The following is a 27,528-nucleotide window of genomic DNA, read 5'->3' as shown; positions in this document are numbered from 1 at the left end:
GGCGCGGAGCGCAGGCGGAGGCGCGGAGCCGCGCAGGGGCGGCGGGCCCGGCTCGGCCAGGCCCGGCTTAGCCAGGCCCGGCTTGGCTCGGCTCGGCTCGGCTCGGCTCGGCCCGGCCTGGCTGCCCGCCGGGCGAGGATGCGGGAGGGGCGGCCGGCGGCCCCGCGCTGCCCGCCCGCGCTGCCCGCGCTGCCCGCGCTGCCCGCGCTGCCCGCGCTGCCCGCCTAAGGGGCGCCCCCGCCGCCGCCACCATGAAGAAGCAATTTAACCGCATGCGCCAGCTCGCCAACCAGACCGTGGGCAGGTAGGGATGGGGACGGGCCCTGCCCGCCCCACCGCCCCAGCCGGCATCCTGCCTGCCCCCTGCCTGCCCCGCTGCCCTGGTCCTGCCCCACTCCTGCCTCCTGCCCGCCCTGCTGCCCTGGTCCTGCCCCACTCCTGCCCCCTGCCTGCCCCGCTGCCCTGGTCCTGCCCCCTGCCTGCCCCCTGCCTGCCCCGCTGCCCTGGTCCTGCCCCACTCCTGCCTCCTGCCCGCCCCGCTGCCCTGGTCCTGCCCCACTCCTGCCTGCCCCGCTGCCCTGGTCCTGCCCCACTCCTGCCCCCTGCCTGCCCCGCTGCCCTGGTCCTGCCCCACTCCTGCCCCCTGCCTGCCCCGCTGCCCTTTGCCTGCCCCACTCCTGCCTCCTGCCTGCCCCGCTGCCCCTTGCCTGCCCCACTCCTGCCCCCTGCCTGCCCCGCTGCCCTTTGCCTGCCCCACTCCTGCCCCCTGCCTGCCCCGCTGCCCTTTGCCTGCCCCACTCCTGCCCCCTGCCTGCCCCGCTGCCCCTTGCCTGCCCCACTCCTGCCCCCTGCCTGCCCCGCTGCCCTTTGCCTGCCCCACTCCTGCCTCCTGCCTGCCCCGCTGCCCTTTGCCTGCCCCACTCCTGCCCCCTGCCTGCCCCGCTGCCCTTTGCCTGCCCCACTCCTGCCTCCTGCCTGCCCCGCTGCCCTTTGCCTGCCCCACTCCTGCCTGCCCCGCTGCCCTGGTCCTGCCCCACTCCTGCCTCCTGCCTGCCCCACTGTCCCTCCACAGTGCCCACTCTTTACCTGCCCCACCGCCCCTGCTCCCTTGCCTGAGCCCTGCCTGCCACACTGCCCCAAATCCCACACCCTGCCTGCTCCCCTGCCTGCTCCCTGCCTCCTGCCTGCCACCCCACAGCCCCTGAACGCTGGTTGCTCCCCTGCCCCTCACCCTGTGCCTTACTGTGCCCCGCCTGCCCCACTGCCCCTACCCCCTGCCCATCCCCTGCCCGCCCCACTGCTCCTGGCCCTTTGCCTGCTCCCCTGCCTGCAACCTGCCCGCCCCGCTGCCTGTGCTCCCAGCTCTCAGCTGCCCTGCTGCCTGCATCCTGCCTACTCGCTGCCCACACCCAGACCACCCCTCTGCCTGCACCCTCTCCCTCTGCCCCCACACCCCCTGCCCCACTGCCTGTGCCCTGCCTCCCTCCTGCCCTTTCCCTGTGGCCCAGGGCTGGGCTGCACAGACACCGGCTGTCCAGGTGCCCTGATGCCGTGGGTTGCCCCACTGTCCTGCTCCCCCCGCCCAGCACCCATGGGTGTCCCCGGCTGGCTGTGGGGTGGGGAGCAGGCAGGGAGCAGGGGGGCGCATCAGGGTGGGGTGGAGGGGCCGTGCGCACCGATGTGCGGCCAGGCCCGGCGTTTGGTGGTGGCTGTTGTGTAATTCCTGGAGATTTTGCAGCTTGGGGGGGGTGTTATTTATTTTTCCCTTCCCAGTGCATCACTGGGGCACCGGCACGGCCGGGGCGTCGCGCTCAGCATCCTCTCCTGGGGCCGAGGGCTCGGGTGCCGCTGACGTCCCCTGCGTCCCGCCTCGCGGCTCGGGGTGCTGGGCCCAGGGGCTCGGTGGTGCCGCACGGCCCCGGCCACGGCGCAGGGCTGGGACGGCTGCAGGGCACCGCCTCGGGGCTGCGGTAGCGTGCGGGAGCGCGGCGCGGGAGCGGTGTGTGGGAGCTTGGCGCGGGAGCTCGGCGCGGGAACAGGGCGCAGGAATGCAGTGCGGGAATGGTGTGCGGGAGCGCGGTGTGGGAGCGTGGTGCGGGAACAGGGCGCAGGGGTGCGGCGTGGGAGTGTGGTGTGGGAGCGCGGTGCGGGAACAGGGTGCAGGGGTGCGGCGTGGGAGCGTGGTGTGGGAGCGTGGTGCGGGAACAGGGCGCAGGAATGCGGTGCGGGAGCTCGGCACGGGAGCACAGTGTGGGAGTGGTGTGTGGGAGCACGGTGCGGGAATGGTGTGCGGGAACATGGCACAGGAACGCGGTGTGGGAATGGTGCACGGGAGCGCGGTGTGGGAATGTTGTGTGGGAACATGGCACAGGAACGCGGTGTGGGAACGGTGTGCAGGAGCATGGTGTGGGAGCGCGGTGCGGCAATGGTGTGCGGGAGCACGGTGCGGGAACGCGGTGTGGGAGCGTGCTGCAGGAATCTGCTGCAGGAGCGCCGTGCGGGAATGATGTGCAGGAGCGAGCAGAGGGTGGGAACACACAGCTTGCGGGAGTGCGGTGCAGGGAACGCGGTACAGGGAACGCAGTGTGGGAAAGTGCTGCGGGAGTGCTGGGAGACCGGTGCTTGTCACCCTTGGGGGAGCTGCAGGAGGAGGCCGTTTGGGGGACAGAATGTGTGATTTTCTCCATGCATCAACGCCGGGTTTGCTCTCTGGGTGTGCCAAGGAGATTTGACACGTCTCCCACCCGCGGCTGGGGGGCTGCAGGGGAGGGCTGTCCCCAGGTCTCCCCAGCACCGCGTGGGAGATGTGAGCCGGGCACCGCCCGCACGCCTGGCTTCAAAATGGTGCCGCCGACAAGGCGAGCATCCTCCTTCCCACATCCCGCGGGAGCGCGGGGCCGTGCCGGGCTCCCTGCAGCACCCAGGGACGGCGGTCGCGGCGCTTGGAGCCGCTAAACCCCTAATCCTCTTAGGGGCTCGCTGCGACGCCGGCTCGTGACGGGCAGCTGGGAGGCTCTGTTGGCTGCCTGCAGAGCTGCCTGTGCTGCCCAGCACTTCGGGCTGGGTTTAACGGGGGGGTGGTACACGGCCCCCTCTTTGCTCAGCACTGGGACGGGATGGCTGGAGCCTCTGCGGGGCTCAGCGGGAGCTCGGGGACCATCCTCTTCCTCAGCCTGGCTGCGTTGGTCCCCATTGCGAGCGCGGGCTGATGTTTTATCCCTCTTCCCCACTGCAGAGCCTGGAGCAGCAGCTGGGAATGGGGAATAGCAGATGGGAATGGGCAATAGCGGATGGAGATGTGGAATAATAAGTGGAAATAAGGAATAATAATAGAAGCCTGATGTTCTTTCTGCCCCAGGAGAGGCTCGCCGCGGTACGTGCACCGTAACCCTCCAGGGTGTGAGGGGTGTCCCCTCCTGCTTGTTGCCAAACCCCAGTGGACCACCGTCACCCTGCGATGCCAGCGCCCCCACGTCCAGGGCTGGGGACCCCCGGGCCGGGTGCTGCCCTGGGGCTGGGGTCTGCGCCTCACGTGGAGGTTGTCCCTCGGGGGTGGATGCGGCTGTTGGGGACAGTTTGCATGAGGGGGTGACAGTGGTGGCACCCAGCTGGTGTCACTGCTCGCAGCGGCACCGGGCCCAGAAGATCCTGAGGCTGTGGGGGTGGCTGCACCCCCCGCAACACAGGGTGCTGGGCTGGGGCTGCGTCCCACAGGACCGGGGGGGGACAGCGGTGACACCCCCCAGCCACCCCGCAGGATGTGCAGAGGGAGGCACGGTGGGGGGGTCCCAGCCCCTGGTGGCTTTTCCTGCTTTTGGTGGTGCAGTTTCCTTAAAAAAAGGAGGGAAAAGAATAGGAAGGGAAAAAAGGAAGGGAAAAACCCCATCCCATCCGTGGGTCTGCCAGCAGGTGCCAGAAGTACCCCGGCGGGGGGCGGGCAGGAGCAGCCCCTTCCCCTGCGAGGTGGCCACAGCTGGCACTGGTGTGGGGGGAGGGCCAGGCCTCACCTGCCCGGGAGCAGGTGGGGGAGGGCCAGGGTCGGGGTCAGCGTTAAGATCAGGGTCAAAGTTCGGGTCAGGGTCAAGGTCAGGGTTAGGTGCAGGTGCTGAGTGCGTTTCCTTACCTTCCCAACTCCGGGCTTCAGCTCCGTTTCCCGGGTGCTGCCGCGCTCCTTTGCTGCTCCACTTGCCGTGCGGGGGGTGCTGGGGCCTCCTGAGCCCCCTGGGAGAGCAGCAGCACCCGCGGGTGCCGGGGTGCCCCGTGGGGGAGTGGGATGGGGCCAACGGAGCAGACACACTGCTGTGCCCTGAGCACGTTTATTTAATTTTATTTTATTTTTTGTTTTGTTTTGTTTTGTTTTTATTTTGTGTTTCGGGGTTTTTTATTTTGGGGTTTTGTTTTTTATTTTCTTAATTTCTTTTATTTAGATCATTTCACTAGATAGAAAGAACTGAGGATGCTCGTCCCAGCCCAGACCCATGCTTGGTACCCAACCTCCGGGAGATTTACCATGCCCAGTCTGTAAGGGGCCATAATATTTATCTCCATGGGGTGGAAAAAATGGAGAAGAAATCAATAGGTGGCTGTAAAACATTCTACAGATGCTCTCTGCACAGCACGTTTATTTTGTTAATGCCTATTTCTTTGCCCGTTCCATCGCAGCCGAGCCGGCGGGAGCTCGCAGCCTGCCGGGGGGTCACGGGGCGGGGGGCACGCGTGTGCCCCCGCGCTCGCTCCGGCTGCCCGAACAGCCCCGAGTTTTCCAGAATTGACTCAAGATGGGATTTTTGCCCCCCCATCGGGAACGAAAGCGGCGCTCGCAGCCGCGTGCGGAAGGGCGCGTCTGGGCTCCCGAGCGGCGCGGCGGGGGGACGCCGGCGAGGGTGGTGTCAGCTTCGGGGGGTGGGTGTTGCCTCCCGGTCCTTTCTGAGCGTCCCAAGGTGTATCCCCCGTCCCGGGGGACAGCGGTGCCTTCTTGGGCTGCGTGTTGCTTTGGGGGCTCTCGGGGCAGGCGCCTTTGCGAGCACCGGTACGTCCGCACGTGAATATAAAGCATTTAAACACTGAGGTTTTATCCTCTGGGCAGCAAGAATATTCTGCAAGAAATGAGGATGAAGAAATTCTGCGGGTACGGAATAAGGACGGAGGGGATAAAAGCACTGCCTGGGATTTTTCCCATGGGATTTGCAATGGGAATGACACGCTTTAAATACCTGCGTTCCACGTCTGCGCTTTGGGGTGCCAGGGGCTCGCCCTCAGCAGACCCCCCTCGGGCCTTTTGGCTTTGCCAAGCGGCGCCGCACCCCTCGGCTGGTGCCGGCACCATCCCCGCAGCCCCGGGGATATTTTTATCCTCCTCGCAAGGCAGCGGCGCTGCCAAACTGAAATATTCATGGAGCGGGCTGGAGGTTTTGTCCCCGCAGCCAGCAGCCTGGGGACCCTGCGCCTTGCAGGGGCTTCTCCGTGGTTTTCCAATCAGGACCGAAGCGCGGTCAGGATGCGACCCCGGCGGGGGTTTGCTCTGCTGGGGATGCGCCAGGAGCGAGGAGCAAAGGGCTCCCGTGCCGAAGGGATGCTGACGCAGAGAGCTGGCTGCCGGGAGAGGGGCAGGAGGAGAGGAAAAGAGGCTTTTCTGCCTTTCAAACTCTGTCCCCTGTTTTGCTTTGATTCCTTTGGTTTTCCCAGCAGTGGGCAGGAGGACGGAGGAAAGCTGGACCAGCCTTCCCCACCCATTTCATCCCACTTTTTCAGCCTGACTCGGCCGAAGGCAGGAGAGCTGCCGGGGGCTGAGCCTGATGCCTGCTGGGTGGGCATCGCTGCCCTTACCGGCGAGTCTGGGACATGGGGACCGTCACTCCAGGTCACCCGCCGGGGCAGGACGAGCCCGGGATGCGCTGGAGGAGGCGCCGGCGGGGCCCTCTCACCACATCTCGCTGGATGTTACAGCTCAGAGTCTTCTCCCCGGGGCATTTGAGCAGCGTTTTGAGGATATAAATATTTGATGTTTTGCTTCTTGCCTGCTAAAAAGGCACCGGGAAAAATCCGCAGCTCCGTTTGGCCTCGGCTGGATCCTGGTTACGAGCCATGGGGCTGCACGTCCCAGGGGATGTGGTGGCGAGGAGAGCTCAAGCAGCAGAAGCTGGGCACGGCGCGGTCCTTGGGCCAGCAGCCAGCCTGGACCACGATGCCTGTCGCTTCCAGGGGTTGCCTGGGTGAGACACATAGCGGATGCTCAGCGCCTTATCTGAGTTGCGGGGTTGAACCTCACCTTACCAAGCTCCCTTCTGAGCTCTGGGACTCGAGGTCCTTGAATTTTCTTGCAGCCCCCAGGCACATGCGGCGGCAACGGAGGGCAATGTGTGCAGGACCGGGATGGAGCCGGGCACCGTGCCCGAGCCCGCGTGGGGCGGCCGGGCAGGCCCATCCGTGGGAGTTAACGCTCCCGGCATGGGACGGCCTTGGCCAGGTTTTCTTGCCTCCCTGTTTCGTCCTCGTCCACGAGGCTATTTTTAGGCTGGAGCAAACGCAAATCAGGGGAACTGGCCAGAGTCAGTAATTAAATAGCTATTAAATATGGGCACGCTGCAGTGAGGGGGTGGCTGGGGATGGGGGTGGAAGGAGTGTTTGTTTGGTGGGCAAGGGGGTCCCTGGGGCCTCATGGGCACGCTCTGCCTCCGGAGACGCATCCTTGCTCCTGCCTGTCCCCCTGTGGGGTGAAGCACTTGCCCGCGAGCCGGGTGTGATGGCTTTTCCCCTCTGGAGAGAATAGCGCCATGAAATCCCCATCGTGCTTTGAGTTTTGCCGGCTCAGGGTCAAATCCGAGACAGGGAGCAACTTGTCTTGGGTGCTTTGAGCATCTGGAGGGACGGCGGCGGGGGCACAGGGTGGGCTCCAGCCAGATGGAGATGTCTGGCATTAGGAGGTGCTCCAGGGAAGCACCAGCTTTGCTGTAGCTCCCCAGGTCAAGGCGCAGGAAGCTTTTGTAGTATTTATTTGGAAATCTATTTACTTGATTGGTGTTGATTTCTGCTGGCAGCAATTAGTTTTTGCAGAAGCGAATGCCCGACCAAATTGTAGCTGCATCCCCCGCTCATTTGCTTTTAACTCTCCATATTAATCGTCCCTTTTCTCCCAGCTGTTTGCAGGGACACGAGTGTCTGGGTGCTGAGTGAGGCTGAGCATTGCCTGGATTTATGCTGAGAAAAACAGCTCCTGGGTGGAAATCTGGAGGGGAAGGGGAGGAGCGGGCTTTTACTTGCCTAAAGGAAAGATGAGAGAAGGCATTGAAAGCTGGTAATCCAGGCTGCCTCTCCAAGGGATGCTCCCACAGGATGTGTGTAACCTGTAAGGCATGAAGGTTTGGGGGATTAGGGACCAGCCAGGGAAACCGGGGGCGGCCCTGCACCCCTGGTTTGGGTGCTGTTGTTTGCTGAGGCCACCTTGCATGAGCAAAAACCACCGCCTGCAGTTCCCCAGGGGCGGTCGTGTCCCAGTGCAGGAGCCCCGGCTGCACCCACCCCGTGAGACACAGGGATGGAAATACGCACGTAGAAATGAACAGGTGGAAAGGATTCCCCCAAGCTGCTACTGGTTTAAACTGGTGTGCAGAGGAGATGCTTCGCTGGTGCCACCAGCCGCCTGCCCTGATGGTTGGGCCATGGGATGCCCCAGCCGCCGGACAGTCCCTTCCCAGGGCTCTGCTGCCTGTGTCAGGCCCTCGAACATCATTTGTGGGACTGGGGTTGTGGGGTAACCACAGACGGGGCCTGAACCCCACTGGGGCATGAGGAAGGGGGTCCGAGGTAGCCTCCCAGCCGCCCCAGGAGCCTGTGCCTCTCTGCCTGCCCGGCGCTGGGGCCCTGGCACCCCCAGGAGTTCCTTTGGGCACGGCAGCGATTTGGGAGGGAGGCGGGTTTGCGCAGGCAGGAGCTCGGCTGCGTCCCGCACGCGGCTGGAGCAGCGCGGGCAGGGAGCAGGTTCCAGGGTCCCTGGGCTCGGGGCGGCCACCGCCGCTTCGGCAGAGGCTGAATTCAGGGGTCTGTCCCACCCCTCGGGTAGCTTCATCCCTGCTCGGCTCTGGCTGCTTGGACGGAGCCCTTACTGGGGCAGGGAGGGGGGCTGGGGGTTGCTGGGGAGGAACTGGGGGGTGCCAGGAGAGGCGATGCCAGGAGGGCCTGAGGGTGCTGGGGTGGACGGCGGGATACTGGGGAGGGGCTGGGGGATACTGGGGAGGGGCTGGGGCACGCCAGGAAGGTCTGGGAGGTACTGAGGAAGGACTGGCAGGGTGCTGGGGAGGAACTGGGAGGTGCTGGGGGTGGGCTGGGGTGTAACTGGAGGGGCTGGGGGATGCCAGGAGGAGCTAGTGGATTCCTTGGATGGGAGCAAGGTGCCAGGCTGGCACAGGGGGAGCATCTCTGCTGGAGTTAGACACATTTCCCACCATCGGTCGCATCCAAACTGGCTCCTCTTGATGCTGTTAGGGGGTTTCTGGAGGGTTGCAGTTTCAGAAGCACCTTTGTGCTTTGAGCTTCAAAGTCCACGTGGTCTGAACTAAGCGCTTAAGAGCAAACGAAGGACTGGGGCTCCTCAATCCTGGGGGGTTTTGGCGAGCGGTTCTCCCCGGGGATGGGAAGCCAAGGCAAGAGGTCTCGGGGGAGGCACAGGGACCCACAGCCGTCCTCAAGCACGAGGGAGACAATACGGGGATGGAGAAGAGCACAAACCAAAAAGGTTTGCTGAAGAGGAGGGGTGGAGCGGAGACGCTCGGGGCTGAGCCCGCTGAAGATGCTTTGCCAAAATCCTTGGAGAGATGCTGCCATCCTGCTCCTGGAAAAGGCAGTGGGATAGTATTTCTCCATCCCTGCTGGGTGCCCTGGGGAAATGCCTCATACCAGGGAGGTGGCACTGGGGCACTGGGGTCTCCTTGAGCATCTCTGAGTGCCCCCAAGGGCTCAGCACCCAAAAAATACCCCTCAGGCAAGGCAGAATCCAGGGGTGCAGGAAAGCCTCCATCTCCCCGGCTGCTCCCTGGCAGGGCGTGCATTTTCCTGCCAAGCATCACTTGCTGCAGGTTCACAGGGTGGCTCATAAAACCATATAAGCTCCTGTAAAACCATATTAACTTTAGGCTGAGACTTTAGAAGCGCAACAGATATAATGGGATTTTTCCCAGTGACATTAGCGGCATGGAGCTGTAACGTAACGTGATGTCAGTGGAGCAGGATGATGTTATTTTTGAGTCTTGCAGAGCGGCTTGGGCTGGGCTTTCTGTGGGGTTTGGAGGCGCCGCTCAGTTCTTGCACTCCTGGGTATGATTTGCAGGTTGTGGTGGGCTGCCCGCCCGAGCACGTACAGGCGAGGGGAATGATTTGTACTTTTTTTGGTGCGCTCTGGAAGATTAATAAGGAGCTTTAGGTGGGGTGGCAGGACATCAGCAGAGCCACGTTGTCAGAAGGACTGTGCACATGTTCAGGAGCAGGATCCGTCCTGATTTCATTCGATGGTGCTGCGGCCGAGTTGCTGCCCCGGCCACATCGGTGGGGCCGGGCTCTCCCGCGGGAGCTCTTTGCCGTGGCTGCTGGCGGCATCACCCATAGGGTCCAGGTGCCCCGGGGCAGGAGACTTGTCCCTTGCTTTGGCATTGCGAAAACATCCTGTGGTGGCTTCTGGGGCCACGTCTTACTCCGTTCTGCAAGACAAGGCGTGGGAGCAGGGTGATGCCCAGCTCCGGCGGCCGGCGCTCGGCTCTGGCAGGACGTGGTGCCCGGCTCCCGCTGCTGGTCCACCGCGGCTCTGCCACGTGTCCGTGCCACCGCTGGTAGCTGCAGCGTGTTCTCGAGGCCACGCAGAGACCCCCATCCCCGTCGCAAGACGGAGGGGAGGAGAAAGCATCCTGTCTCCCACAGATGCCGAAACCAGGCGGAGAAACCCGTGTTCCCACGGTGTGCCCGTGGCTCTGCCGCGTTGCTGGGCAGCTCTGCCGAGCGGCTCCGACAGCTTCTTTGCTTATTCCTATCCATAAACCGCTGCAGCCTTACCCCCCCTCACCCTTTTTAAAGCCAAATTAATCATGGCAGGACCCCAACCTGCTCAAGCATCCTGGGATGGGGCAGGGCTGGCGCGGGTGTCTGTGCCAGGGCTGTGGCTGGGGGATGCTCTCCCTTAAAGCCACCGAGGTTCCTCATGCTGAGGATAGCCCTAAAAGCAGAATGAGGGCAGATTTTTGTTATCCTGTTTGAAACGTTGTTTTCTGCTTCCCAAATGCACGTTAGAGCGTGGCACTTGTTGGTTTGTGGCAGCTGGGAGAGAGACCATGGGATGTGCAAAACCCATCCATCAGCCTGGCTGGAAGAGGAGAAAAATGCGCTAAAAAGGTCACTTTTGGAGCAGCATTTTCCTGATGGTGCAAGGACAGGAGGGGCTTCTTTCCCTCCCGGCCTTTTTTTAAAGTTTGGAAATGATTTCGGGGGTGCAAAGGCAGCGGCGGGGATGTGTGCCGGTGGTGCCTGCGTGGGGTTGTGCGATGCTTGCCCGCAGCCTGCCCCCTCCTTCTCCTTCAGGATGCTAAATATATCCTGAGCCGGGGAAGCAGGGACAGCCGTTGTGCCTGTGCCGGTGGATTCTGCTGCTTTCTTCCCCATTTGTGCTAATTCTGCAGCGTTTCCAACCCTGTCCATAAATTATAGTGAAGGTGATTTGCAGAAGAGGAGGAGGAGAATGTGAGCAGCCCTTGCTCCCGGGTGGCCAGCGTGTTGCTTGGGTTTCATATAGAAGATATTATAATGTGTTCATTTAAATCCCTTTTTTAAAAAAAAGAAATAGGGGGTTTGTTTTGTTTTGTGGTTGTTTGGTTTTTTTTCATTTTTAAAACCAACTTAAATCAGACACTGGGACAACTTTCATACACAGACCAGATTTAATGCAGTTAATTTATACTTTTTAAAAATCTTTGGATGTGGTATATTTGCAGATGAGCTGTAGACCAAGCCCTGCCCTGGCTGCTGTGCCAGGCTGGCTCTGTGAACCTCATTTCCTTATTCCTTATTTCCACTTTGTCAGTACTTCACTCAGTCTCTCCAAGCTGAGAAACCAGCTTGGACAGCAGAAAGCGGCCAGGGCTCAGGCAATAAAGGTATTTTTTAAGGAGGATGGGAGCACTGAGCTTTTGTTTGTTAACAAGCCTTTAGGGACTAATTGACTAAATCACAGCTCTGCCCAAGCGCATCTCGACAGAGGTCATTTTTCAAAGCGAGATGATGCATTGAAGTTATAAAAAAGCCCTAAGAAAAAGAATAAATGATCCAGAGTGTGATGGTTTAAATAAGGCTGAGCAGATCTTGGGAGGAGCGGCCGCAGGGGCTTTGCGGGCAGGGATGCTGTGGGTCCGTGTGTGGACGAGGAGGGTCTTGCAGCGGGTTTCTGTCTCCTTCTGCATCCCTGGCGCTCCTCGCTAGCAAAGACAGCAGATGACATGAGCTCTGGAGCGGTAAACCCGGCTCCGACGAGCAGCGGGGAGGGTTACGGCGAAGCCCCGGGCAGCAGCTGCCGCCGCAGATTCAGTCGGCCGCGTCGGGCGGGAAGGCTCAGTCGTGCGGACGCGCTGTGTCCTTGAAATCCGCAGCGCTGAGGACGTGCCAGAGCTCGGCACGGCCCTGGGAGCTGCTTTCGAGCGTGGACACACCGCCTGCCTGCGCAGCGCTGGCCGCCTCCTCCTGGGAGTTCAGCATCCCTGTTTTGCTGAGGATAATGGAAAAATAAGGGGGAGATCGGGGAGGACCCTAAATTGTTCTGAGGCATGGCGCGCTTGCAGTGAGCTGAGAAGATGCTCCATCCTTTGCCTATTTGGGAGATGAGGCTGGTGGGACCAGAAAGCCTTAAATTACTGGCTGCATCCCAATGGAAAAGCGTGTTCAGCCGTGCCCGGTACCACGGCGTGCAGCCCCGCTGCTGCTGCGTGCGCCGGACCCTTCGCCAACGCTTTGTGTTCCTTCTTGTCTTGCAGGGCTGAGAAGACGGAGGTTTTGAGCGAAGATCTCCTGCAGGTGAGGTCCTCTGCAGCTGGTCTGACCTGGGCCCAGGGTACCCGAGGGTGCTGGATGCGGCAGCAGCTCCATGCCGGTCGGTGCCACGGTGTTCTGTGGCGATGAGACAGGCTGGGAGGAGGAGGAGGGGGTTGGGAGCATGGGAAGCAGCGTCGTCTCCCTCCCATGCACCCTCCCAGCCCTTTCCCAGAATGGATTTCAGGTCAGCTAGAGTCAGATCCAGTCTTGTCTCTGCCAGGACGGCAACTTGATACGGCCGGATTGCAGGCGCCTGCGTGTCCCACCTCTGCTGCAAAACCTGCCCTGGGACAGGACATGTGGCAGCAGGGGACAGTCCCCAGAGCTGATGGGTTGGGGGACTTCAGCAAAACAGCCCAAGCCAAAAACCTCATGTGGTGCCTTGGGGCTGTGACGCTGTCACGGGCCCTTGGGGACGTCTTGTCTTGGTGCTCTTTGCTCCAGGAGCAGGGCTCTCTGCACGCCCCAGGGAAGGAGGCAGCAGAGAAGGTGCCAGCTGAGGGACGTGAATTCACAAATCCATCACTGAATTCATGAGGTTTCTAACGCACACGTTCCCTATAGCATCACCTGTAACTTGGGCACCAATGAGTAAAACCGCTGCCCAGCCGCCGGTGAGGATGCTCACCCCTCCTCCTCCTCCACCACGGTGCGGGCATCCCCTGGCGTCAGCCAGTCCAGCTGCCATTGGGCCCACTTCAAAAACCTGTTTTGGGGGTAAATGGATGTATTTATACCTTCCAGCTTGGGAATTTGGTCTGTGCCATTGCTATCAGGTAGCGGATTCAGCAGAAACAGCCAGAGGGCCGGTGTGTGAGGATGCCGGTGGCAGGAGGCACGACCTGCGGGTGACAGTGGCTGCAGAGTGACCTTTAGGTCTTTCTGGCCACCGTGTCCTGCCTCCGTGTTGCCCTCACTTGGACCTAATGGTGCTGCTCCCTGCACACACCAGGCTTTAGCAAGAGCCATGTGTTAGCCAAAAATGCGAGCAGGGTTTGAGTGAGCCGTCACTAAGGGGTGAGGCGAAGCCATGCTGGAAGAGGGTGAGATGAAGCTCTGTGTGCAAACGCCCCAGCCACCCACGGCCGTTAATCCCTCCCACGGCCTCTTGCTGCTTTACCGGGGTTTCAGCAGCAGTTTCCATTGTGGCTGGGACCAGCCCGACCCGTGCAGCGGGGGAGCGAGGTTGGTCTCCGGTTGTACCAGCACCGGTGAGAAGCTGCTGGTGGAAGCAGTCGCGCGGGCTCCTGGGGTGGTGGTGGGTTTGTTCGCTGTTCGGCGGCACCATCCTCGTGGTTTGCACCCCTGCAAGTCAGTCTCCGGCCTTGGGGATCTGGGCTTTTATCCTTTCCTCACCAGTGCTGGTGGCAGGGATGGGCAGGGTGCGACGGTGACGTGCCTCGTACCGGGGGTGGGCAGCCCCGGTAGGGCGGAGGGGAGGGGAGAGGAGCCGAGTGCTCCCCGCCACCAGCAGCCAGGGGGAACATCAATAATGAATCTCTTTATTTTTAATTTTTTGGGCATTTCTCTGTGCAAGTTCTGAGGTCTCCATGACCCCTCAGCACTCAGCCAGGCCCTGCTCTTACAGCTGCCCGGTGGCATCCCGGTGCTAGCTGGCATCTGCGCCGGCACCGGCGAGGGCAGGCTTGGCTTCGGCAGCGGGGAGTTTTGCATCTTTTGGGGAGGTGGATGATTCTCGGGGAGGGTGGTCGGGGCTGCCTTGCCCGGGTGTCTCCTGAAGAGCCGGTTGTGTTCACGGGGGTCTGTCTCCAGCGGGGGTGGGAAACCCAAACCCTTCATATCTCATTGCCTCCAGTCCAGCTCATCTAGATGGGTGTGTGCCCGTATGTGTGCCCTTCTGAGCATCACACCCCTTCCTTTTGACATATACATGGGCGTGTGTGTGCATATATATAAAAATAATATATTTTATATATATATTTTAAAATAATAGATGTCTACGATGCCTGGCTGAGGCAGAGCATCCTCTGCCATCCCTGCGGTGGCTCCCGTGAGATGCCTCCTGCCCTACGGACTCGCAAGCTGGAGAAGCTCAGCTCTTCTCCCACTTCCCCCAGGCAGGGAGTATTCCTTTTTCTTTCTCCCAGAATATTTCCTAAGATTTTGAGCTTTAGGGAATATATCTTTTTTTCCCAGGTGTTTCCCAAGATTTTGAGATTCCCATGTTTTCCCCAAGTCTCTCAGCTATGGTTTTCAGCAGATCTTGTTTGCTTACATTTAATGACTCATCTCACTGAGTTTTGGAATTAAATTCTTAATTTAATCAATGCAGAGGTGAATAAGGCAATTTGCAGCCCTGGGTTGGAGCTGTGGCCAGTTTGGTTTGTGGCAGGGCTTGGCTGTGGACAGACACCGCCTGCCCTCGCCCTGGGAAACAAGAAGGGCTTTGGAGGCTGGTCTGGACCCAGCCTTCAGCCTTGCTTGGGGGGTTAAGGTGGGGCAGCTTCACAGAATCATGGAACCATAGAATGGCAGGGGCTGGCAGGGCCCCCTGGAGCTCACCCCGTCCCACCCCTGCATGAGCAGGCACCCCCAGAGCAGGGGCACAGGGCCGCGTCCAGGCCGGGGGTGAATGTCTCCAGGGAAGGGACCCCACAGCCTCCCTGGGCAGCCTGTGCCCCTGCTCTGGCACCCGCACAGGGAAGGGGTTTGTCCTCATGTTCGGGTGGAACTTCCCGTGTTCCAGCTTGTGCCCGTGGCCCCTTGGCCTGGCGTTGGGCACCGCTGGAAAGAGCCCGGCCCCATCCCCCTCACACCCACCCTTCAGGTATTTATAAGCACTGATGAGATCCCCCTCAGCCTTCTCTTCTCCAGGCTGAACAAGCCCAGGTCTCTCAGCCTTTCCTCCCAAGGGAGATGCTCCAGCCCCTCATCACCTTCGTAGCTCTGCACTGGCCTCTCTCCAGGAGTTCCCTGTCCTTCTGGAACTGGGGGGCCCAGAACTGGCCGCAGCCCCCCAGATGTGGCCTCACTGGGGCAGAGCAGAGGGGGAGGAGAACCTCCCTCGCCCTGCTGGCCACACTCCTTTCCATGCCCCCCAGGGCACCGCTGGCCCCCTTGGCCCCAAGGGCCCGGTGCTGGCTCAGGGTCACCTCGCTGCCCCCCAGCACCCCCAGGGCCTCTCAGCAGAGCCGCTCTCCAGCAGGTCCCCCCCGGCCTGTGCTGGTGCGGGGGGTTGGTTGTTCCTCCCCAGGGGCAGGACCTGGCACTGGCTCCTGTTGAATTCCCCGAGGCTCCCCCGGGCCCAGCTCTCCAGCCTGCCCAGCTCTCGCTGGATGGCAGCTTGTGAAACCTGGTGACACCTTCTGCTTAACGCATCCCTGCCCTGGGCAGGGGCTGGGCTCCGGGGCTGTTACATCCAATGCAGCAGCAATTAAAGTAGCTTTAATTGAAAAGCAAGAAGTCCCTTACGTCCCCATGCAGCGGGCGCGAGACCAGGCGGGATGCTCGGGTGATGGGCACCACTGCACCCACAGGTGGAGAAGCGCCTGGAGCTGGTGAAGCAAGTCTCCCACAGCACCCACAAGAAGCTGACGGCATGTCTGCAGGGCCAGCAAGGCGTGGACGCCGACAAGCGCTCGGTGAGGCTTTGGCCAGGCTGTGAGGACGCCGGGCGGGCTGCTGCCGGCAGCGGGGCCGGCGGGGTGGGAAACGCAGAGCCCTCTCTTTGCAGAAGAAGCTGCCGCTGACGACGCTGGCGCAGTGCTTGATGGAGGGGTCGGCTGTGCTGGGTGACGACTCCCTGCTGGGGTAAGGGGGGCCCGGGTCTCCCCCGGCGCTCTGACGCTGCCGGGATGCTGCCGCCGGGAATTGCTGCGGTTCCTTATACGTGATGCTGGATAACGGGGGGGGGTGTCACAGTGGCATCCGAGGGGCTGGGATGCTGATGTGGTCTCGGTAGTCCAGGGGTATGCTTTATTCTCCTCCTTGCGATGAGCTGGGGTCCTTTAGTCACAGAGTGTACAATGTAAATTATATATATATTAAGAAAGTTCATACAATTTCAGGCTATAATTGGTGCAATAATTAGGGAATGAGCTTTTCCTAACACCCATGGCTCCCTGGCGGCTGCCCTCCCTCCAGCCCTCTGCCAAAGGATCCCCCACAGTGCTGCCAAGGCCCCCGGGGGCTTTGGGTGGCCGTTGCCCACCCCAATGGGTGCAGGGCAGCTGCCCGTTACCCCCCTTCCCAGCCCCCGCCGTGCCCAGCCCTGCCGGTGCCCTTGCAGGAAGATGCTGCGGCTATGCGGGGAGGCGGAGGACAAGCTGGCCCAAGAGCTCATTCACTTCGAGCTGCAGGTGGAGAGGGACGTCATCGAGCCCCTCTTCGTGCTGGCCGAGGTGAGCGGCGGGCGGGGAGGTCCTCGGGTCGGGATGTCACCGTGTGGGGACTCATATCCGAAACAAGCCGGGGGGAAAGCAGGGTTTCACTGCTTCCGTGGCGTATCTGGTTCCTGGCTGCTGTGAGAGACCTTCCCCCTTTGAGAGGTTTGCTAAGTGCTTTAACTGGCAGGCAGTATTTGCACATTCAGCTGGGCTGGGGCGGTGGTCCCTGCGAGCCCCTTCGCCTGCCCTCGCTGCCCTGGCTCTTTTCTGCCTCTCCTGAAGGCAGAGCCATTAACACTCTTATCTCTGACCCATTTTTCCAAGCTCCAAACATATACCATTGTTATTTGGGATTTTTTTTTTCCTCCTTTTCCCCCCTGCTGCTAACTTCGTTTTTCTATTTTACCCAACACTTCCCCCCCACCTTTTACATATTGCAAAATGTCCCGGGCTTGGTTCTGATTTTATCTTCCCCGGCAGAAACAGCAAGAGCTTTATCGCACTGCCGGTGTTACCAGGATGGGCGAGCAAAGCCGAACCACGGCTTTATTTTGCCAAAGCCTTTGGCAGGCAGCGCCCGTGCATGGGAGGCTTTGCATTGCCATCCCCCAGGGCCCTTTTCCTGCCTTCATCCAGCTCCCCAGTGCAGGAGGCTTCCATCCCCCAAGGATGCTCCTCCCAGGGATGCGGGTTCTGCGGCCAGGGCTGTCGGGGGGTGGCACAGCCCTGGTGGGGACACAGAGGAGGGACGAGCTATGCCATCTCCATGATGATGTTTAAATAAGGAGCTGCACCCTAAGGGCTTGCAGCAGCCCAAACTCCCAGCGTCGCGGTCAGGTGTGACCTGCCTCTCCGGGGATGTTTATCTCCTCCCGTTCCTGTGCGTTGCTGCAGGTTGAAATCCCGAATATCCAAAAGCAGAGGAAGCACTTGGCGAAGCTTGTGCTGGACATGGACTCCTCCAGGACGCGGTAGGAAGCAGCTTCAAAGCTGCTTTATAAAAAGTAAAAATTCCCAAGCGATGGGTAGTGCTGGCAAGGGCACGTCCCGGAGCCCTGGTGCTGCGGCTCCCTTGGGACAATTAGTCTCAACCATGTCACTGTGAGCCTTGAAGTCAAGCTCTGCAAGAAGCCGAGATTTCTGCTCTTGTCTGCAGAATCCTTAGATCCCTTTTCTTTGCCGTCTCTCTGCAGAAAATAGTACTTTTTTCTGGTGCAAATCTTAATTTTTTTTCCTCTTTTCCCTATCTTGGTGAGTTCTGACGTGATGGCAAAGAGCCGGGAGCTCCTGCCACTCTAGAGTAGTGCTGGGGTGGAGCTGGGATGACTCCCGGGATTGTCCTGTGCCCCAGACTCTGCGGTGGGACCCGGCAGGCTGTGCTTTGGGTTTTGCTTGGGGCTGTTGAGTTGGCCAAGCCCCACACATCACAGTGTGACCTGGGGAGAGGTTTGGGAGGTGTCCGTAGTCCGCAGCATCATGTCCAGGTTCTCCCATCACCTTCCTCTCTCCTCCCACCTGGATGAAGCTTGTTCTTGAAAAGAATTGCTTTATTAGAGCCCAGTGCGTGCAGCCGGTTGTGGGGACTGGGGGTGTTCAGGGCTGGGAGTGGATGCTGCATCCCAGCCTGGGCTGGGACCACCCCCGTGGTGCTCAGCCCTGGGCACCATGGTGGGCTTGGCTGAGGGGGGTCCCTGGGCTGCCCTCTGCGCGGATCCCCCTCCCTCCCCGTGACAGCTCTGCCCTCTCTCCGCAGGTGGCAGCAGTCCGCAAAGTCCTCGGGTTTGGCCAGCAACCTGCAGCCCTCGGGTGCCAAAGCCGACGCTCTCAGGGAGGAGATGGAGGAGGCGGCCAACAGAGTGGAGATTTGCAGGGTACCCAGGGGGATCGCTTCTTGCTGGGGTGGGGGGCACCTCAACACCCCAGGCACCGCAGAAAACCTGCAGCCTCCCCTCTTACCCCATTCTTCACCCTCTTCCTACCCCTGTGCCATGGGAGACCCTCCCTCAGCTGGTCCCATGTCTGAAGGCAGCCTGGCGGCAGCCCTGACCCTTGCCTCATCACCCCTGGGTGCTGCCAGGGCTCGCCAGGTGCCAAGGTGCCACCCTCGAGAGACAGCAGCTGCACTGGAGCTGCAAATGTGGGTGATGCTCGCCAGCCAAGCAGGACATTCCCAGTTCCTCGGTCCCCATCTTCCATATCCCGCAGAGCCAGAGAACATCCCCTTCAAGGGTACCCGAGCCAGCGAGCTCAGCCCCGGCTCAGAGAGCTGTGGGCAGCGCCGGCACGTGCCGAGCCCACACGTGCCACCCGGCCACGTCACCGCCCGCCATCCCACAGGAGCACGAACCGACCAGCTGGGCACGTTGGGTGCGAAAAGTGTCTGAGCAAGGGGGGACGCTGCTGCCAGCACCTTCGTGATGGGCTGCGGGATTCAGCAATGAAACCTGCAGGCAGTTTTGTGTGACTTTAAATTCCCCCGAGCAGAAGACGCAAAGGACTGGGGGAACCTTGCTTTTGGGCAGGAGATGGAGTTGGGGGTGTGTCTCTCAAATCCTGGCTTTTTTTCTCTGGGGGCACAACCAGAACCCGAGTAGCCTTTAAAATCCGGTCCCACACTGATGCTTCCCCCATCTTAGACCATCGCAGCCCCATGTGCCCAGCAATTTTCAGCAAACCAGCTCAGCGAAGAGCTGCCCCCCAATATATTCACTGTACTGATGGTGGATGTTACAACCAGGACGTGTTCGCTGTATTTTAAAACCCTGATTGTTTTCCTCCAGTTGAGTTATCCAAGGGGATTCTCAGAAAGGAGCAATTTGGGGAGTGGCAAAGTCTATTTGCAAGCGTGAGGACACAGAGACGCGTGTCCTGGTGCCGAGGGGCTCGCTGCAATTCGGAGCAAGCAGCACCCGGTGCCGCATCGGTCTAGTCCGCGCTGAGCGGTTGGGATGCTGCCCGCGGGAGCTGAGCCGTGCTAACAGTGCACAGCAGTTAGCCCTGTGGTTAATGAGCCGCTTGCGCGTGAGGAGCAATGCAGCGAGGTGCTGGGACGAGCAAACTTGGGGTATAATTTGTGCCGTTCAGCCCACCGGGATGTGCAGCCTTTGGCTTGTTGTGGTTTAACCCCCGCCAACAGCTCAGCCCCACAGAGCCGCTCACTTACTCGCTCCGAGTGGGATGGGGGAGAGAATCAGGAGAGTAAGAGTGAGAAAACTCGTGGGTTGAGATAAAGACAGTTTAATAAGTAAAGCAAAAGCCACACATGGAGGCAAAGCAAACCAAGGAATTCATCCCCTCCTCCCCACGGGCAGGGGGTGCTCAGCCATCCCCAGGGCAGCAGGGCTCCATCACACGTGATGGTTACTTGGGAAGGCAAACGCCGTCACCCCAAACGTCCCCCCTTCCTCCTCCTCCCCCAGCTCTGTGTGCTGAGCCTGACGCCGTGTGGTGTGGGACATCCCTGGGGTCAGTGGGGGTCACTGTCCCGGCCGTGCCCCCTCCCAGCCCCTTGTGCCCCCCAGCCCCTCGCTGGTGGGGTGGGGTGAGGGGCAGGAAAGGGCTTGACTCCGTGTAAGCCCTGCTCAGCAAGAACGAAAACATCCCCCTGGTATCAACGCTGCTCCAGCACGAATCCAAACCACCGCCCCATACGGGCTGCTGTGCTGAAAATTAACTCCATCCCAGCCAAAACCAGCACAGGCTGACAGGGTGTTTCCAAGTCACTCGCTTCCAGAGAGCCTGTTGCAAAGCACCGGCTAACTGCAGGCTCTGGAAGGATGGGAGTGTGGGGCTGGAGCTGTTTGCACGGCAGCAGAAAGCAAAACCCCACGGTGCTGCCGTATATGCAGCATCCCAGCACATCTCGAGCAGGTGCTGCAACGTGCCGCATTGCACGTTGGCTCCTGGTGTGACCGAGCTGGTCCCTCCCGGTGGCCTCCGAAAAGGCCATCGTGGTGGCATCAGGGCAGCACGAGTGGGACGGCGACTAATTCTCTGCTCTCCGCAGGACCAGCTCTCGGCTGACATGTACAATTTTGTGGCCAAAGAAGTAGACTATGCAAACTATTTTCAAACCGTAAGTGCCACCCGTCCCCACGGGACTCCCCCGTCCCCGGCCGTGGGGGTGACGGCCGGTGCTGTCTCTCCCCCGCAGCTGATCGAGGTGCAGGCAGAGTACCATCGGAAGTCCTTAGCGCTTCTGCAGAATGTCCTGCCTCAAATTAAAGCCCAGCAGGGTAAGTGCCTGCGGGGCCTGTCCTGCTCCTGCATGCGATGCCGAGGGCTCTGCATCACGCCAGAGCCATGCGGGGCTTCGCGGCGGCAATGCGCCAGCCGCAGCGTGACCCCGCGGCGCGGCACGGTGCTGGGTTTGTGCCTGAGCATCCTCCCTTTGCTCACCGCCTCTGCGTCCCGCCTGCCCCGGCGCTGGGGAGGGCATCCCCCTCCCACCTGGTCGCGGCGGGCAGGCTCCGGCCAGCTTCACGGAGGGTGGGGGAAACACGTCCGAATAACCCCGTGGAGCGCGGCACCAGAGGTGGGACCCCAGCGCCAAGGGGGGGTGGTCTTGGGGCTTCGCTTTGCGGTGTGCAGCCTCCGTAGGAGCGGGGCTGGGAGACGGAGGTCGGGGAAAGCCCCGTGCAATGGCCCCGAGAGCAGCGCATTCCCCGGGGCAGGGATCGCGGTGCTGCCGTTGCTGCAGCGGGGCAGGGAGTGATTTGTATTTTATTTTTTTCTCTCGATCCCACAAAATATTCCTGCCTCAAACTGTGATGGAAGAAGGGGGAATATATTGCAAAGGTTTGCCCGTGATTGCTCCCCCCGGAAAACGTTATCCAGCCCCTTTGAAATGTCCCGTGTGATGATTGGAAAACATTTTGTTTGGATTTCATCTTTAAAAAGCACTTCCCAAGCCGCCCAGGACAGAGGTGCGGGGTCCTGTTGTTTTAGCAACATCCAAACGGAATATTTTGCTGCCGAAATGCTGTGATCCAAGGGCCTTTCGGGGAGGGGGTGCCAGATCCGGCACCGTCCCCGCCGTGTCCTCCCCCTCCTCTCACCCCCTCTGCCCGTCACAGAGGCGTGGATGGAGAAGCCCTCCTTCGGGAAGCCCTTGGAGGAGCACCTGGCCGTCAGCGGGCGGGAGATCGCCTTCCCCGTGGAGGCGTGTGTGACGATGCTGCTGGAGTGCGGCATGCAGGAGGAGGTGGGTCCCGAGTCCTACCACCATCGGTTGGGCACGATGGAAGGGGATGTGGGTGCCTCCAAGGCAGGGACACAGAAACGGGGGACTTTGGGGACATCCCTGGCCCCAAAGCTTGTCCAACACTCTCCCGTGTCCTCTGCAAAGGGTCTCTTCCGAGTGGCTCCCTCGGCCTCCAAGCTGAAGAAGCTCAAGGCTGCCCTGGACTGCTGCGTGGTGGACGTGCAGGAGTACTCGGCCGACCCGCATGCCATCGCAGGTAGGGGCTGCCTCAGGGCGGGGGGTTGGTGGTGTGCGGGACGGCCCATCCAGCCCCCAGGCACCAACCGTGGGCACCCAGAGGGTGGTTGTCAGTGGCATGAAGCCTAGTTGGAGGCCAGTAGCTAGGGGTGTACTCCAGGGGTTGATACTGGGTCCGATCCTGATCAACATCTTCATTAACGGCCTGGACGATGGGGCAGGGTGTGCCCTCAGCAAGCTGGCAGATGGCACCCAGCTGGGAGGAGTCGCTGATGCGCCCGAGGGTTGCGCTGCCACCCAGAGGGACCTGGAGAGGCTGGAGAATGGGCTGAGAGAGACCTGGCGAAGTCCAGCGAGGGGCAGTGCCAAGTCCTGCCCTGGGGAGGAGCAGCCCCGGGACATGCCGGGGCCACCCAGCTGGGGAGCAGCTTGGCAGAGATGGCCTGGGGGTCCTGGTGGCCACCGAGCTGACCGTGGGCTGGCACCATGAAGGCGAATGGTGTCCTGGGCTGCGCTGGGAGGAGCGATGCCAGCGGGTCAAGGGAGGTGATCCTGCCCCTCTGTTCAGCACTGGTGGGGCCACACCTGGAGTGCTGGAGCCAGTGCTGGGCACTACGAGAGAGACATGGATGTACTGGAGGGTCTCCAGTGAAAGGCCGTGTGATGATGAAGGAGCACCTCCCCTAGGAGGAAAGGCTGAGGGAGCTGGGACTGTTCAGCCTGGAGCAGAGAAGGCTCAGGGGGATCGTATCAATGGATATGAATACCTGCAGGGAGGGTGCAAACAAGACAGCTCTTTGCAGCGATGCCCAGTGCCAGGACCAGAAGCCATGGGCACCAACTGAACCACAGGAGGTTCCCTCTGATCATCAGGAGACACTTTGTCTCTGTGTGGGTGACCAAGCACTGGCACAGGTTCCCTGGGAAGGCGGTGGAGTCTCCGTCCTTGGAGATACTCAAAAGCCATGAAGACATGGTCATGGGCAAACAGCGCTGGGTGGTCCTGCTGGAGCTCGGGGTTGGACCAGATGATCTTCAGAGGTCCCTTCCCACCTCAACCCTTCTGTGATTTTTCCCAAAGCCTTTAAACAGCAAAGACAGAATATCCAGGGGGGACAAATGCAGGTGCAGAAATACAGCTCTTGGTGGACGTGGGGGTGTTTAGGAGTTGCCATCCAGTGAGGAGCATGAACCCCCACCTACACGTCCCTTCCCCGGCTGAGGGCTTGAGCAGCACTCTTGGTCACGGGCAAGGCAAAAAACAGGGATGCAATCGTAATCCGAGGCACCGCCGGGGCCCTGGTGGGACTAGTGAGGGTGACACCGATCAAGAGAGGCTCCACAGGAGCAAGGAGCAGTCGGGAAGAGTCACACATGTTGCCATCAAGCTTGCCATCTTCTCTCTGCCTCTTCTGTGGCTAGGACCCTCTCCAAGCACAGACCTGAGCCCACGGGGCTGCTGTTAAGCATTAACTGGGTTTAAATGGCAGTCAGCTGCCCCTGTCCTGGGCTGGGCTCTCTGGCGGGTGCGGGACTGGACCCTGGTTTCCTACTGACTGCAATGGGAACCTTTTCCCAGTGCAAGGAGCTGTGAACATCCTAGGCAAAAACGAGTGACGAAGAGCTGGGTGGACACCTGGTAGAGGCAAAAATGGTGGAGGGAACTGGGGAGGTGCTAGGAGGATGTAGGTGGAGGTGGCAAGGTGGTTGCAGGGGGTCAGGGGGTGCTACGGGCTCCACCAAGCTGGAGGGACTGACAGGTGCTTTGGGACGTGTCGGTAGGGAGGTTGGGAGGGATGCAGGTCGAAATGCCAAGGAGTGAAACCGCTCGGCACCTGGTGGCCAGTGCCACCCGCGGCACCTCCTGCGGTGCCGAGCCCTGTGTCCCTTGTGTGCTGCAGGAGCTCTCAAGTCCTACCTGCGGGAGCTGCCGGAGCCCCTCATGACGTTTGAGCTGTACGAGGAGTGGATCCAGGCCTCCAAGTGAGTCTGGGGCATCTCCCCCATTCCTCCATGGCACGGTTGGTGGCATCCTGGGTCCCCATGGATAGTCTGGGGGCCATGAGTTATTTCTGACATGGCTCACAGCATTTGGGATGTTTCCTCGGGGGTCTGAGCGCCAGGAGGGTTGCTGTGCTGCTCCTTGAGTGTCACGGATCCCAGCAGCAAAGGTGGCCTTGATGTCCCCAACCCTGATGTCCACACCACGGTCCAGAGCACCCTGGCCAAGGTGGCTGAGGTCTCCCAGCATCTTTTGGCAAGCCCTTGGGTGCTGGTGCCATTTCTGGGCGGGTGTGCAAACCCCGGGGGACAGCTGGCTGAGGGAGCTCCCACCTGCTTTTCTGGGGTGCTCTGCACTGTGAAACCCCTAAACCCAGCAGGATTGGGCCAGCCGAGGTGGCACCAGCATGCCCACCCCACCATGGGAGGTATTTAGGGTAAGGGGTGAGGGGCATCTCCTTTTAGGGTGGGAACCACCTCAGCGGTGCCTGACTATAGGTCTGACCACGTCCCCCACCTGCCCTGGGAGCGCTGGAGCACGGCAGCGACGTGGTGGTGGCTTGACAGAGGGGACGGTCCCTGAGGGTGGCACACGGGGGAGTGGACTGTTGTTCTGGGGGGGCTGTTTGCAGTAATCTCCCCTTCCAAAGCAAACACATCTCCAAAACACAAACCTCAGCGGGGCTGTACAGATGTGAGGAGGGGACCAGTACCCAGCCTGCAGCTGAAAGGTTTCCTTCTCAGTTTGGTCAGGTTTTTTGGGTTAATTTACTTATGTAATGTTGGCAGCAGCCCCGGGGTCTCACAGGGTCCCTGATGGCAGGGCTGGCAGGGTCAAAAGCCCCGGGGTGGGGTGGGGATGGGGGATGACCCTCTCGCCCACCTCCCCGCAGCATCCCGGAGCAGGAGAAGCGGCTGCAGGCTCTCTGGAGTGCCTGCGAGAAGCTTCCCAAAGCCAACTACAACAACATCAGGTGAGCCTGGGGCCAGCAGGACCTGGGGAGGGGATGGAGAGGGATCCTGATACACACTCCCAGCCTGGTTCTGCTTTCCAGGTACCTGATTAAATTCCTGGCCAAGCTGACCGAGTACCAAGACATGAACAAAATGACGCCGAGCAACGTGGCCATCGTGCTGGGGCCCAACCTCCTCTGGCCGCAGGCAGACGGGTAAGGTATCCAGGTGGGAAATGAGCATGCCAGAAGGACGCTGGGGGAGGGGGTGGGAGGGGCAGATCTGGGGCCAAAATCCCACCAGGAATAAGGCCGGGCTGCGGTGGGGTTGCTGAGCCGCTGCCTGCCGCCTTGCAGGAACATGACGGAGATGATGACGACCGTCTCGCTGCAGATCGTGGGCATCATCGAGCCGCTCATCCAGCACGCTGACTGGTTCTTCCCTGGAGGTAGGCTGCCCTGTGGCTGTGGTGGGGTGGGATGGGCTCCGTGGCCCTCCTTGGGGAGGGGGTGCTGAGCTCCCATATTTCTTTTTGCAAACCCCCTCTGCTTACCTTGGCTTGGGTGGGTGGGGGGGATCAGGCAGAGATCTGGCAAGACTCATCACCGCAGTGAGCCCAACCCAGCCACTCCAGGATGCCCCGAGCATCCCTGCGGTGCCAATACCCCCATCCCACCCCTCACTGAGGACACAAACCCCAATGTCCTCCCTCGCTCTCCTTTCCCCCCCACCAGACATCGAGTTTAACGTGACAGGCAACTACGGCAGCCCCATGCACGTCAACCACAACGCCAACTACAGCTCCATGCCCTCCCCGGACATGGACCACGCGGACCGCCGGCAGCACGACCAGGCGCGGCGGCCCCTCAGCGTCGCCACGGACAACATGATGCTGGAGTTTTACAAGAAGGATGGGTAGGGTCTTTGCGGTACCAGGGTTCGGGGAGAGGGAGGTGGTGGCATTGCCACCACCCTGGGCAGGGGTGGCACTGAGCTGGTGGAGGTTGGGTGGTCCTGGGGTGGGAGGACCCTCTGCTCTCCATGCTGGGCTCTGAGGGATACTCGGGTGGCCCGGGGCTTGATGCCTGACCCCAGGCCGCTTAAGATGGGAGCAGGGTGGCTCATGGCGTGGCACCAGGGCTGTGCCATAATGGGGTACCCTGGTGTCCCCAAGGTCTGTGGACTCTGCTCCTGGGGAAGGGGCCCCTCTCCCAGCCTGCGCATGCCCCCTGCCCTGCCATGCCAGCTCACAGGCACTGCAGCCCGTCGGGTCGGCCCCAGAAAACACCCCCACGGCTCCTCCCAGCTCCAAAAAATGGCCCCAGAGTTTTCCCCTTCTCCAAAAGACATCCTGAGCTCTCCCCATCACTGGCATGGCCCGGTCCCCACTGCACCCCTCCTGCCCCCTCTTTCAAAGCCCCTTGACCTTGCAGCACCTTTTCCGAGCCACGGGCTCTCACCCTGCGCACTGTCAAGTTATTTTTTACACTAATAATCATGTGTTTCTGCCCATGCAGCCTTAGGAAAATCCAAAGGTACTGTATCCTCTGCAGCGCTGCTAGGAGGCTGCTGGGAGGATGCTGGGAGGGTGCTGGGAGGATGCTGGGAGGGTGCCGGTGCCTGCTGGTACCTGGGGAAGGGGGAGGTGGCTAGTGGGTGGCACAGCGTGTCCCACACTGCCACCCCTGCCCTACTGCCACAGAGGGTCATTCCCAGCAGCTTCCTGGTGGAAGAGGCGTTTTTAGGGACCAGGCACCCCAAAGGAGATGCGCCGTGGTGCCAGTGGTCCCCACCACCGGGTGGGTGCTGATGGCCTGTCTCTGTGTGTCCCCCAGCATGGGCGTCAGGGTGATGGACACCTCGTGGGTAGCTCGCCGAGGCACCTCAGCAGTGCGCAAGGCGTCCTCCACCCCGCCGGCCGCTCAGCCCCCCGCGCCACCCACCGAGCTCCCCGCCACGCCCCACTCGCCCATTCCCGAGCAATCACCGGACACTTCAGCTACCCCTTCCCCGCCTCCCACCAGTTTCGGCTTCCCCCCGGGAGCCGAGCGGATAAGGTAAGGCCACCAGCAACCCCATGTCCCAAACACAGGCATCCTCCCCGTGTGTGAATCCAACAGCAAAACAACCCCACTGCCACACCAGAAGCAGTGCGAGAGGATGCTCGGCATCCCTGGGAGAGGAGCAGCACCCCGGGGCAGCGGGAGAGGATGTTGGGCATCCCTGGGAGAGGAGCAGCACCCCGGGGGCAGCGGGAGAGGATGTTGGGCATCCCTGGGAGAGGAGCAGCACCCCGGGGGCAGCGGGAGAGGATGTTGGGCATCCCTGGGAGAGGAGCAGCACCCCGGGGGCAGCGGGAGAGGATGTTGGGCATCCCTGGGAGAGGAGCAGCACCCCGAGGCTGCGGGAGGAGGGGATGCTCAGCATCCCTGCAGCCGCTGCCACGTCCCCACGCTGCCTTCGGGGGTTTCCCTGCGGCCCCTTGCCCGGCTCGCAGCGGGTGTCGCTGGGCTGTAGCCGGATTTGGGCTGGGGTGCAAAAGAAAAGCCCAAAGGAGCTCAGCGTCCTCTGAGCCCTTCCTCTGCCCAGGGGCTGTGTCTGGCTTTTAATTGCACGGGCCAGATGGGAGAAAGCACCTAAATTCCACTTTACTACCCCAAAAAGGGGAGCCGAGCCTTGCAGCCCCCCGCGAGCCATGCTCTGCCCTGGGGTGCACCCGTGCGTGGG

The 27,528-nt window shown here is 61.2% G+C and overlaps 1 protein-coding gene across 1 annotated transcript in view; it reads left to right on the top strand.

Annotated features, from left to right (window-relative positions):
* ARHGAP44 (Rho GTPase activating protein 44) overlaps window positions 1-27,528 on the top strand; it is a 37,986-nt gene continuing 10,458 nt past the window's right edge. Inside the window, 18 exon segments of the mRNA XM_075111132.1 lie at window positions 1-304; window positions 12,003-12,042; window positions 15,558-15,662; window positions 15,755-15,831; window positions 16,310-16,421; window positions 17,301-17,377; window positions 18,160-18,277; window positions 20,413-20,481; window positions 20,560-20,641; window positions 21,482-21,609; window positions 21,754-21,865; window positions 23,748-23,829; window positions 24,741-24,821; window positions 24,903-25,016; window positions 25,158-25,249; window positions 25,536-25,716; window positions 26,319-26,336; window positions 26,637-26,858. Coding sequence (XP_074967233.1) covers window positions 252-304; window positions 12,003-12,042; window positions 15,558-15,662; window positions 15,755-15,831; window positions 16,310-16,421; window positions 17,301-17,377; window positions 18,160-18,277; window positions 20,413-20,481; window positions 20,560-20,641; window positions 21,482-21,609; window positions 21,754-21,865; window positions 23,748-23,829; window positions 24,741-24,821; window positions 24,903-25,016; window positions 25,158-25,249; window positions 25,536-25,716; window positions 26,319-26,336; window positions 26,637-26,858 — 1,763 coding nt within the window. The 5' untranslated portion in view covers window positions 1-251.

The sequence above is a fragment of the Phalacrocorax aristotelis genome, chromosome 16 (assembly GCF_949628215.1).
Source record: "Phalacrocorax aristotelis chromosome 16, bGulAri2.1, whole genome shotgun sequence".
Lineage (NCBI taxonomy): Eukaryota > Metazoa > Chordata > Aves > Suliformes > Phalacrocoracidae > Phalacrocorax > Phalacrocorax aristotelis.
The sequence above is the reverse complement of the archived record's forward strand: the minus strand, read 5'-3'. Positions and strand labels throughout refer to the sequence as shown.